Genomic DNA, 13740 nt, shown 5'->3' with positions numbered 1-13740 from the left:
TTTTGGAAATTAGGTTATTTGGTTTTGGTTATCTAAAAAAAAATTTGGTTAATCGAAATTATGATAAAAACCATTTTTTCCCCAAAAAAGTGCTATGTGTGCACTCCGTAGGATCATTAAAAACGTCCATTTGATTGATCACAACTTAATTAGGTTGTGTTCAAAAAATCATTTCGATTGGATGATCCTAGCCCTCCGATCCAAACCAGGATTTTGCTTTTTTTTCTCTTTTTCTCCCACAATTCGGTTATTCGGTTATAACCGAATAACATAATTTTTTTTCGGTTCGGTTTCGGTTGCCGAAATTTGGTAACCAAAATTATTTCGGTTACCAAATTTCGGTTCGGTTATAACCGAATAACCACCCCTACTGAAAATAGACCCCCCTCTAGGGGTGCAACTAGGGTCGGGCTCAACCCGAACCCGATGGGTTCAACCCGATTTTGGCTTGGGTCAGGTTGGCATTCCCTCGGGTTAGGTTGGGTTGGGTTGGGAAAAGCCAACCCGATTTAATTTCGGGTTGGGTTGGGGTTGAGGCCTTGGCAACCCGACCCGAACCCGACCTCCACCCTGTAATTTTATGTTGATTTTCTATGGGTTATTATATTTTTCTATTTGGCCGAAGGTGAACCCGAAGCAATCCGACTCAACCCGACCTGATTTTGGTTAGATGGGTTGGGTTAGGGTTGAGAAATTTAGAGGCGGGTTGGGCTAGGGTTGACCATCCTCAACCAGAGGCCCGAGTTGGGTTACGTTAGGGTTGGGGGAGTGCTATCTCGGGTTGGGTTAAGGTTGGCCTCAACCCAACCTGAGCTGCATCCCCTCCCCAGCGCCCCCGCACACGCGCACACCTCAAAAAAATTAGACAAAAATAAAATAAAATCTCATAACACAGTAAAAATCCCAGACATGTAATCGACCAAACAAAGAGAGGAAAATAGGGAAAGAGAGGCAAACAACAATCCCAGCTCAATTTGTTACAGGAAAATAGGGAAAGAAATTAAACTTAAAAAAAAAAACCTAGTAGCTGATCTAAAAGAAGCCCTAATCGTTGATCTGAAAAGGCACTTGAACCACTGGTCAAGCGAGTTTCACGAAAAAAGGCACTTTTCCATTTCGTTTCCGTGCCAAAGATGGAAATTGAACAAACCCTCAAAGTGTAATGTTTAGTGTTTAGTGTTTACACTTGCATCTCTATGTTGGAACTAGGGGTGTAAATGGATATTCGAAAATTAGATTACCGTCCGCATCCGAATCCGTTTAAAGTGAATATTATTCGAATCCGTTTATGAGATATCTGGCTCTTAGCGGATGCGAATATGGTAAATGGTACATCCGATCTGTTTAACATCCGAATCCGAGAAGTACATCCGTTTATCCCGAATATCCATATCCGTATCCTTGTATCCGAATTCGTATTCAAATTCGATATCTGGATCTGTTTTATTATTTTTAAAATAATTTTTAATATTTATTATTAATAATATCATCAAATAACTGCCATGACAAATAAATCCTCAAATATACTTATATTTACATTTTTGCCATATAAAAGGGGTCAATCATGGCCATTGGTGGAAAAGGCAAAATTAATGGTTGGGATCTAAACTAAAGGGAAAAAAGCCTATAATGAAGTAAAAGTTCGCCGATCCTCAGATTCTTTATGCGATCTCAATCTGATTATCGGCATTGATAAATTATATGGTTTTTATAAGCAAAACTAGAGAAATTATATGGTGTAAACCCTTAGAGTCCCGTATTTTTCTAAAAGTACTGTACGTCCTGCACTATAGAATGACCAAACCGTCCATTTGATGGGCCACAACGTAAATATGTTGTGCCCTAAACATTATTTCCAAAGGATGATCATAGCCCTTTGATCTATAGAGGAAATGCATATTATGGAAGGGTGGTGATAAATTCAGCCCCTTCTATGTATGAATTCGCCCCCTATTTTTCAAAATGGACAGTACATCCCACACCATAGGATGATCCAAACCATCCATTTGATAGGCCACAACGTAAATAGGTTGTGCCCCAAAAATCATTTCCTTAGGATGATCTCAACTGTCCGATCTATAGAAGTTTCCATAATGTGAGTCCCTCTTTAGATCGGAGGGTGAGAATCATCATATGGTAAAGATTTTTTGGGCATGACCTATTTACGTTGTGGCCCATCAAATGGACGGTTTGGATCATCCTATGATGTGGGCTGTCCATTTTGAAACAAGGGCTGAATTTATCACTACCCTTATGGAAACCTCTAAATGGAAGGATTGAAATCATCATACGCCCATAATTTTTGGGCAACACCTATTTATGTTATGGCCCATCATGGATGGCTTGGATAATCGGCCCCTGTTTTGAGGGGTTGGGCATCACAGTGGACCCAAAAAATATGAATGGTTTAAATCACCTAATAAAGGGGCCCCGCTGTATTTTTTCCCAGCTATTAATCCTATGGTGCAGTCCGTACAGTACATTTAGAAAAATACGGGACTATAAGGGCTTACACGGTTACACACTTACACCATATAAAATCTCGCAAAAAGTCAAAAAAGGAATAGCAAAAGCAAAAGACTAAGGGTGTGTTTGGCGTACCGTTTGAAATAGCGTTTAAAACGCCGTTTTGCAAAACGGTGTTTTGGTTCAAAACGGTATTTTGCCAAACGGCGTTTTCATGTTTGGTTCGCCAGATCAAAACGACATTTTAAACGGCAAACAGAGGTATTGTGTGTTTGGTTGCAAATGCCCTAAAACGAAGTTTTAGTGGTAAAATGACCAAAAATGGCATTGTTTGGTTGGCCTCAGTGTAACTCAACTACTCTCTCATTAGGCCAAATATTAAAAGGTCATTAGGATCTCATTCAAACACTATTAAAATTAAACATCATTGCCAAAAAAAAAATGGCTATACCTTTGGGGTTCTTCTTCTTAATGGCCGGATTTGACGGATGAGTGGAGGGGCTGAGGTAGACGAGTGGATTTGCAACTTTGCAAAGTAGATGAAGAAAGTAAGAAACTAGGGTTTCTTTTAATTCTTTTGTCTTTAAAAAATCAAAATTAAGAGATCATATAATGATATCAGCAGCCCCATTGTTTTGAATTAAATATTAACAATTTAACAAATTTGTGTCCTCAAGAATGATATTAATACCCCCACTTTTTTGGTATTTGACGTAACGCATAAAGTCGCACGCATATATGTAAAAATGAGTTTTGGTGAGGGCAAACACGTAAAAACCCATAGCCCAAAAACTCCGTTCAAAACAGCGTTTTGCAAACGGACCTCCCCCCCATCTGTTTGCAAAACACCGTTTTGAACCCTCAAAACGGTATTTCAAAAGGTGGCTGCGCACCCAAACACTCCCAAACGGCCGTTTGGCCGCAAAACGGTGTTTCAAACGCCAAACGGTGTTTTAAACGGTACGCCAAACACGCACTAAAAGAGGAGCTCTGCTAGGGTTTCTCAATCCCATCCCCTTCCTTACTCTCCTAGTCGAACAAAGATTTGCTCTCTGTCTCTCTCTCTCTCTCTGATAAACAGTTCGAATAATATCCGAATTTGCACATCCAAATATTCAAATATATCGGATAAATGAATTCGGATAATATTCGAATTCGGACAATATCTGCTGGAATCGAATTCGGTAATAAAAATGGAATATCTGTCGAATTCGAATCCGGATATTGTATACTGGAAACAAATTCGAATTCAGATACAGCGATATCTGCTTCGAATTCGATCCATTTACACCTGACGATTCAAATCAGTTGTGACTCATCTTTATTCAATCACGTATCATATGAGTTGCATCTCCCAAGACTAACTCAATCACAGAGGAAGGTCCTCAGCCCTAGTGATTTATAATCCGTTGATCTGGTTGACCCACCAACTCCGGTTGGTCAAATGGATGAGACATCAACAATTCAACATTCCTCTTCTCTGTGGGCTCCACACGGGAATCTATCTCGAAAATTATTTCTGACCGGCGGAAGTTTCCTTCAAATTCTCCAATCAAAGGGACAAAAGACGAAGAAGAAAAAACAATCAGTTTCCATATCCAAAACCTCTTTTTTCTTCTTCTACTTTCTTCCGATCTCAAGAAGACGAGGAAAAAAAAAAAAAACTTTAGGTCATCGACGAGAAAAGAAGCAGAAGCTTTTGATTCGAAAATCATTGATCCGAAAACCCTAGAAAATTCATCATTTTTTTTTATTCGAGTTCGAATGATCGTGATTTCTATTCCTTAGGTTATTTTTTTTTTCCGGCAGTTCCAATATGATTTCGATCCCTTACCTCACTGCTATCACCACGCTTTTCAGCTACGGTCTCCTTTTCGTATTTGGCCACATCAGAGATCTATTCCGGAAGATCCTCGATTGGTTGAGCAACAACAATCTCCAGGTATCTTTTATTTCTTGGATCCGATTTCTTTTAACTTATTTGCAGTCCTTTTGTATATGATTTGTTAACTGTCAATTGTTTTTTTTTTTTTTTTTTTTTTTTGTGAACAGGGATATGCACCGATTTGTTTAGGCTTCGAGGATTTCTATGTGCGGCGTTTGTATCTTCGTATCCGGGTAAGTAAATTATTTTATTTATTTGTTTCCTATTCGTTTCTTGATTCTCACTTGTGTAAAGTGCATGATGTTTTATATTTGTTGTTTTCTTGAATAATTAAGGGTTTTTGTATTGGTTTTCGATGCCATTGAGTTAAGAAAACTGGTAAAGAGATAAAGAGAAATGCCGGTCGTTGAGGAAGTCACGGAGTGACCTCAAAAACTTCACTGCATTCACTTCTTGTATTTTTGCGGTCTCATTTTTTTTTTTTGTTTTTGGTTTTTTTTTTTCCAGACAAATGTTATATTTGCCCCTTATTTTAGTTGGGACATACACCAATAGTGTAAAAGAGTGGTCATGAATACACAAATGGGGATGTCCAAAGTAAAAGAGAGGATAATGCATCACTTACCTCTTTTTAGTTGAATTATAAGCTGTCCTTATATTCTCTTAGGGCTCGTTTGGATACCTCATATTTTGTATTTGGATTTGAAATTGAGTTTTGAATACAAAACGAGTAGATCTGCTAGCTCATGTTGAGAGAGAGAGAGAGAGAGAGAGAGAGAGAGAGAGAGAGAGAGAGAGAGAGAGAGAGGAAGGGGGTACTCCCTACTGGAGTGGAGAGGTTGAGGAGGAAAGAGGGTGAAGGAAACTGCCAGATCTGTGGATTTCCAATTACTTATTTCCACAGCATAGTTGAAAATCTGATTTTTTTCACCGTTAGTGGCTGATTTGGAAATCAAAGGATTTGATCCGGATCCAAATCACAACGCAAAAAGCGCTGCAGAGAAATCCAAATCAAAATCTTATCGGCAACTTATAATTCAAATTCGTCCAATAGATTCTCTTTTCGTAGCTGGATTTCCATGAAATTGCCTAGCAAATCCCATATCCATCTGTACCCTTCCAACAATTTGTTATTCGACACGGAAAAAGAAAAAGAAAATCATCACATTATATCTCGTGTTTTGAAAAATCTCTCCATCTCGCGCGCCTCTAAATAACTTTACTCTTTCCCTCACTTTCTCTCGCGGTTTGCCCTAATTCTACCTTCTGTTTTCCGACGAAAATGAGCATCCCAGACTACCTCCCTAAGATTGTCTGATCTTCGGAGATCGTCCCAGAAAAGTACCATAGTCCAATAGTGTGTCTTATTTTGAGAGGCTATGGGGTTGAAAACGCGCTACGACTTTATTTTTTGATGAATTTTGCCAAGCAGTAGCATATCTTGATGAAAACCCTTTCATAAGGGTAATTATCCGTGCAACCCCCATAGAGGATTTTTGTGCGAGCATCGTTGACTGTGCAATCGAGTTTCTTAAAAATCATTCGATTCGTTTGGAGCAGCAAATCACTTTAATAAAAGGTGCGAACTCCGCTTTTGAGAAGTGTGGAAATGTGATCATTGCTGAAGTACAAGGTCATTGCCGGGGCTGGGGAATAGATTTACTCACACCGTGTGACTTGCGATATTGCATCCCCAATGCTGTTTTTGAAATGAAGGACAGGGATTTGAAAATTACTGGAGATTTATGAGGGGCATTAGAAAAACTCCCGAAGGTCGTCGGCTATGACAATGCAGTGGAGTTTGTCCTAACAGGCAGGAGGATGCTCGCCTCAGAAGCAAAATCCTTGGGGTTTGGTCTGTAAGATTTTTTCCTCAAAAGCTGCCTTGCAAAAGGGCATTGCAGAAGTAGCAGAAAGTAAGCTTCTCCTTCTTGAAAAATCGTGCTCTTAACTGTTAAAAATCGTACTCTTAACTGTTGAAGTTTCGATAATTTTGCTATCGAAACTGATTCACGGGCCAACTTGAAACATATTTGACAAAGATCATCCTAGAGTCTGACGATTATCGTGAATGGTTTTAAGATTAGTTCATGGATTCATAATATGGAATGAAATTATATATTATATTTCTCTTTCCAAATTTCTAAATATTTTGACCGTTTTATATAGTCTGCTGCTTTATACAATGATAAAAATTAATCTTAAACATCAGATGACTACCCTCGGTATGTATGCACTGATATTTTATCTCAAAAAAGAAAAGAAAAAGATCTCCATTGACTGAATTTTTGGATCAAAATAGTCCCAAATTTAGGAAAATGGAAGTATACCCCCTGCTGGGGAGAGCCCTTTGATGAAGAGGAAGATAGTAGAACTCTAGAAAAACTTAAACCTCCTTTTCTCCTTTTTTGCTTTGTTGGGTGATAATGACCGATTGAATTTTGTTAATTTGACTGATTTATAAGAAGAGGGCAGTAATTCAAAGGAGTGTGCAGATTCTACATGGGGCAAAGAATGAAGATCAGACTGGTGTCGATCTTTTAATCTAGAGGCATCGTGTTCTAGTGCATCATCGGAATCCGGCAAAGTCATCCTTGTCGCTGGATTAATTCTCACCATTGGGTGATGCCACACCGGTCGTCTGCCGGGTCTAGTTGGAACGGATGTGATTGTTCCAAAGCTCTTCCAATAACCCAACAGTTATTGTAACTACTCGAGGTTTTGAAATACTAAGTAGTTTTTTTCTCGTGAAATGATAGTGTGTTCAACTGTCATTAAATCAATAGTGACCAGCCATTGAGATACAGGACTTTAAGAGAGGACGGAGGATTACATAGAGTAGAGGAAGGCATAACAAATTATAAAAAATATAATTAAATTAAGAGTAGTATAAAAGAATAAATAACACCTTCTCCAACAGCTTAAGCTTTTGGAGTAACTGGTTGTTTCACATGGTCTCAGAGCCCAAGGTCCTGATTTTAAACCTCCCGGATAGCAAAAATCCACATGCAATGGCCAAACCCAAAAGTGGGTCCACATGTGCCACATGGAGGCCAACCCAAAGAAAGAGGGGCCACACGTGAGGGGGAGTGTTAAAGTTTAAAAGAATAAATAACGCCTTCTCCAACAGGTTAAGCTTTTGGAGTAACTGGTTGTTTCACAAAAGTCATGAAGGGGAGAGGAAAGGTGTGCTTGGAGATCCATATACTGGGATTACAATAATAGGTGGCAGGATCTGAAGTGGAAGCAGACTCTGCCTTAGGCCTGGCGAACTAGTTCTAGCACCATCAAAATCCTTAAGGTTACCTCTAGTAAAGATATACAGTTGACCTTTTGTTGTCCTTTTATCTTGAGAATGAGAAATCTTAGGGATTGGACCAAGATCATGTCCTTATGTGTGGCTTCATAATTTCTAGTTTGCTGACCAGAGGGTTGTTTGGCCCTTATGAGGCCACATATGTTTATATACTAGACTTATCTTCCTTCTATGCAGCCCAATTGACTTCTGTTCAAGTTTTTAAATTTTGGTTTCGGGGTTAATTTCGGTGAGGACCCAAACCAAAATTTCAGCCGAAATTCGGTAAAGGGCCTCGAATGTCGGTTATTTGGGCTGAAATATTGTCCGAAATTACCGAAGCTGGAATTTGGTAAAGGATTAAAATATTAATATTTTATTCCAAATTTCGGTGAAATTACAGAAATTTCCGAAATTTCGACCGAAATTAGGTACATTTCGCCAATTTCGGATTTCGGACGTTTCGGTTTCGGTCTTGACCGAAATCCGAAATTTCAGATTTCAGCCAAAGTTTAAAACCTTGCTTATGTTATGTTTGTAATAAGGCCCACATATGTTTATATACTAGACTAATCTTCCTTCTACGCAGCCCAATTGACTTATGTTCCACATATATTTGTATGTCGAATGGCCCAAACAACCCTCTGGTCAGCAGACTAGAAATTATATGAAAATCATACCCGATTGAATAGCCATATGTAATAAAACTTGATAATGTAACAATCACAAGTAATCAAATCCAATCCTGCCAAAGGAATCAAATATATAGAAAAAAGAACTTATCCAAGTCAGGCACGGATCTAAATCTGTTGTCCTTGAGGCAAATAACACCCCCACATTTCACGAATCAACGGTGCTAAACGTTTAAAATGTTTTGAAATTTCGAACGCGCAATATAACATATAATTCCATTCCATATTATGAATCCATAAACTAATCTTAAAACCTTTCACGATAATCATCAGACTTTAGGGTGATCTTTGTCAAATTTGTTTCAAGTTGGCCGGTGAATCCATTTCGATAGCAAAATTTAACTGTTAAGAGCATGATTTTTAACAGTTAAAAGTACGATTTCTCAAGAAGGAGAAGCTTACTTTCTGCTACTTCTAAAACACTCTTTTGCAAGCCAGCTTTTGAAGAAAAAATCTCACAGACCAATCCCAAGGATTTGCTTATAAGGCGAGCATCCTCCTGCCTGTAAGGACAAACTCCACTGCATTGCCATAGCCGATGACCTTTTGGAGTTTTTCTAATGCCCCTCCTAAATCTTTAGGAATTTTCAAATCTCCGTCCTTCATTTCAAAAACAGTATTGGTGATGCAATATCTCAAGTCTCACGATGTGAGTAAATCTATTCCCCAGCCTCAGCAGTGAGACCTTTACTTCATCAATGATCACCTTTCCACACTTATCAAAAGCGGAGTTCGCACCTTTTATGAAAGCGATTTGCTGCTCCAAATGAATCGGATGATTTCTAAGAAACTCGATTGCACGGTCATTGATGCCCGCACAAAAATCCTCTATGGGGGTTGCAAGGATAATTACCCTTATGAAAGGGTTTTCATCGAGATATACTACTGCTTGGCAAAATTCATAAAAAAATGAAGCGGTAGGGCGCTTTCAACCCCATAGCCTCTCAAAAGAAGACACACTATCGGACTATAGTACCTCTCTTGGACGATCGCCAGAGATCTGAACATCTTCGGTAGGTAGTTTGGGACAAGGTTGCCAGAGCGGGAATCGAAAGCGGGAATCAAAGGCTGCCAGGGAAGAATCCTGCCCAAGGTTGCCAGAGCGGGAATCGAAAGTGGGAATCGAAAGTGGGAATCAAAGGCTCCCAGGGAAGAATCCTGCTTCCTTGGTCCGGGATGCTTATTGTTATCGGAAAACAGAGGGTAAAATTAGGGCAAAGCGCGAGAGAAAGAGAGTGATAGAGTGAAGTTATTTAGAGGCGCACGGGATGGAGAGATTTTTCAAAACATGGGATATAATTCGAGGATTTTCTTTTTCTTTTTTTCATGTCAAATAACAAATGGTTGGACTTGGAAGGGTAAAGATAGACATGGGCAATTTCGTGGAAATCCAGCTACGAAATACATTTCCGCGAAATTGCATAGTAAATTGGACGTATTTGGGATTAAAGAGAACCTATTGGACGTATTTGGGATTATAAGAGAATTTAAGGACAGCTTATATTTCAACAAAAAGGAGGTAAGTGATATATTATCCTTTCTTTTACTTAGGACATCCCCATTTTGTGTATTCATGGCCACTCTTTTACACTATTGGGGGCTGTCCCAACTAAAATAAGGGGCAAATATATCATTTCTCTGAAAAAAACCAAAAATAAAAATGAGACCGCAAAAATACAAGTGAATGTAGCGAAAGTTTTGTAGGTCTATCCGTGGCGTCTTCAACAACCAGCATTTTTTTTTTCAAAGCAGGTTCTCACATCTGTGAAAACAGAAGAGAATGCTGGAAAGTTGGTGCAATTTAAATTCCTAATAGCTTATTTATAACAGATGTGAGCGGGAAATGGCTTAAGTAATACAGTTCCTTATGCATATAGTATTGGTCCAAAGACAAATTCTATTTTACTTTTTGGTCAATAAAAGTGAATAGTGTTAGGAAATGAAAAGAAAGTATGTAGACATATCATGATGTGTTAGGTCAAAGGAAACAGAGATCCGAAAACAACCGGTAGTCTATTAACCATGAACACCATCTCTAGCAAGCAAATTTGTGTTGGGATTCTCCCTATGAATGATGATTGAAAGACACCTGAAGAGAACAATACATGTTTAAACTCTTCTCAATTGGGTTAGAAAACCTCCAAGGATGTCCTAAATTCTCGTCAGGTGTGTAGTAAATCGAGTGATCTCTAATCTCTCAAAATAGGATCAAACACGATGTGCAACATACAACAAGAGGTGCAAGAAACACTATCACACAAGATTTACGTGGTTCGGTAGTGTGCCTATGCCCACGGAAGAAGAGTTTTACTATTTCGGTTAGCGTTAGAAAACTCTCATTCTTCCTCTCAGCAAAAGAAAACTCACAAAATCTCACTACTCGTGACCTAATACGTGGCTTATATATTAATGCCACTACATCAAGAAATTACCAAAACACCCTTTAGTGCAAAACGAAAAGTTGAATTTTCCTTTCAGGGTGCTGCCCCGTAAACCACGGAAGGGGTTTGTGCGCCTCACGCACAATAGGGCACCAAGGTGATCAATCACTGTCAGAATAGAAGACATGCTTTTATAAAGGATGGAACTAATTTAGCCATTACACACACATGGCCAATGTCAATTCTAACTTTCATGAGAGAGTTGAAAATTTATAATGTTTATATATGTATACTCAATAACATTTTTTTATTAGTTGAAGAGAAAATTATTTGAAGAAATAATGAAGGCATGTTTGGCCGCCAATAGATTTTTCTCCTTTCAACCGTTTCCCCCAATAAATTAGCCATTTGCTCTACCATTTCCTACCTTTTGAGTGTTTTCAACAATCTTCTTCCTTTCTTTAGTTGCACAAAGATGAGGAGGGGATGAATGCACCAGCTATGGCCAAATTTGACTCCCAAAAAGGCCGGAATTCTGTCACAAGTGGGAATATGTCGCAAAATGGGTGGTAGAGCTTTCTAAGGAATCTAAGCATCTATCCATGCGGACGATAGTGGGAATGCCGAGGTCCATAAACAACATATGTTTTATGAACCCATTTGGGGAGATTGACTCTAGCTTTAACTCCTAGCGATTATCAAAATTTGGAAAAGGTTTACAAATATTTAAAACCTCCTAGATATTTATTGGTGAGCTTCTACACCCTTGACGAATGTCTCGTTATCATTAATTGCCCAAGCAAATAAAAAGAAAGATTTGACAAATTGAAGAAGAGAGTTCCTTTCGCATTGTTGGAGTCATTGATGTTAAAGGCTCTGAGTATGCCATCCTATTTTTCCCCGATGATCCCTACTTATCCTTCAAAATTTTTGTGACACCGAGATTCCTATTGACGTAAAGCTTAAGATAACCTATAAGGGGAGCAACCTACCTCTCAACTGCCTTCTTGATCTCTGCTTGTCACAACTTCCTCTACTCTTGATCAATATTTTACTAGCTAATATCTTTTATAGTTCTATTAGAGGCATGCTTTTTAAAATTCCACCGAAACCGACATGAAATGATCGAAATATTTCTGTTTTCATTCCCACTGAAATACAAACCAAAGCTGAAACACATTATAAAACCCAAATCGTAAGTATATTAACGGTATACTATACCAATATGTGTTACACAATTATATGATATGAATTGCGTGTGAAATATGGTATTAATGGTATACTACACATTATGAGACACAAAGGCAACACTGTCCACAGTAAGGCAATACAGTCCAAATTGTAAGTGTATTATTGGTATAAATAATATACTATACCAATATGTGGTACACAATTATATGATATGAATTGCGTGTGAAATATGGTGTTTGTATTTGTGGACCCTGATCCCGAGGGCGGTGGCGTGGACACGAGATCCACGTCAATCCTCTGAGATCTCCACACGTGAAGGAGAGCTCTACCAAGGAACTCTCGAAAGAGTGCCCCTCACAGCATGAGTGGCGATGTATGTGAGATACCTCTTGATTCGGGGACAAGCCCGGAACCGAGACGTACCTAAAGTAACTCAGAGTCGCCATCCAAGGAAGTAGGCCTTGGATCCTATACTATACTCTGTCGCAATGGATAACCAGAGATACACAAGTCCGTGCCCGATGACGAATGGGGAAGGTGTTAGGCGCCCCCAATTCGCCCGAGCGTAAACACCCGGTCTCTTATGCAATTTATTTATTAACTTTGAAGAATTTTGGGTGAAATTCATATGAAATGGGAACGAATATCCCCGAGAAGACGTCAACCTAAGCATGCATGACTCGGGGGTAGGCAAAAGAAAAATAAACATCCAGGTCCTAAGAAGAAGTGATATCAGAATTATCTAACATTGGAACAAACACCAGAATCCACCGTCTCTCAGGGAGGCGGAGAAGACTAGGGTCATTCCGATATTAGATAACCCTGCTACCTGTCTCCATACTTCATGTTTAACATCCACGCCTAAAGAGAGTTGATACCAGTTTCACCTGTTATCAGAATGAACACTAGAATTCACCGTCTCTCAGAAAGAGGCGGAGAAAACTAATGTCGATCTGATAATGGATAATCCTGTTACCAATCTCCATCGACCATATCTAATCCTAACACAACGCATCTAAGAAAGCGGTAAACATACACATGCACATCTATATCTAAAGAGATGAATCTGCACAGTGAGCAAACGTTAGTAGATGATAACAAAAGTAATAATCAACAATAATAAAGGGCTACATCTATGCGTGTGATCAAGAGACAGATAAATGCTACAGCTAAGCATATGAGCAAGCAATAGACTAAATAAAATAGACATGCAAATGCTACAGCTAAGCATGTGAATCATCTAAAGAAAACAATCATTCAAGCATACAAACAAGTATCAGACCACAAACTCCTACGATTCTAGGACAATAAACCCTAAGACTCTAATGTGATACTTGACTCGGACCAGGATGGTCATTCCGGCTGCTCTAAGTATCCCGGCTTCGGGAAGAATCAGAGTCAACATAGTTCGGTGGCCTATTCTAAGCTATGATGCCTAACCATCTAGTACCACTATCCTAGACTCGACTAGTTTTTAAAGCTTCCTGTGCGATTGCTTAAATTCAAGTGAATTGTAATTTTTAGGACTCCCTATATGCCCTACTTAATGCAAGTTGGTTAGCCTTAAGCTAATGCAGGTGGTTCCTATATCCTATGTGTAACTAGGCTGTGTGTTATAAGGAAAACCATGGGCTAACTAAGTGTTTTCTAATCTAGCCATTGGCTCGACTAAGTGTCTAACCGACCACAACTCGAGCCCTCCTATCTCCAGAGACACTTACACGACAAGACACACAAAGCATCAACATAACCAGGACAGACTCCTAACTCTAAGACACCCCAAATATCTAGGACAAACTCCTAATTCTAGGGGAAGATCTTTCGAAAACC

General features: G+C 39.0%; 1 protein-coding gene across 1 annotated transcript in view; it reads left to right on the top strand.

Moving 5' to 3' along the window:
* Positions 1 to 4000: 4000 nt before the first annotated feature.
* Positions 4001 to 13740, top strand: part of LOC143860581 (long chain base biosynthesis protein 2a-like) — a 34476-nt gene continuing 24736 nt past the window's right edge. The window contains exons 1-2 of the mRNA XM_077371290.1: positions 4001 to 4408; positions 4519 to 4584. Coding sequence (XP_077227405.1) covers positions 4283 to 4408; positions 4519 to 4584 — 192 coding nt within the window. The 5' untranslated portion in view covers positions 4001 to 4282. The remainder of the gene's footprint in view (positions 4409 to 4518; positions 4585 to 13740) is intronic.

The sequence above is a fragment of the Tasmannia lanceolata genome, unplaced genomic scaffold (assembly GCF_043159265.1).
Source record: "Tasmannia lanceolata isolate RefF3 unplaced genomic scaffold, GAP_Taslan_0.1 ptg000037l, whole genome shotgun sequence".
NCBI lineage: Eukaryota > Viridiplantae > Streptophyta > Magnoliopsida > Canellales > Winteraceae > Tasmannia > Tasmannia lanceolata.
This window is presented reverse-complemented; position numbering and strand designations above follow the sequence as displayed.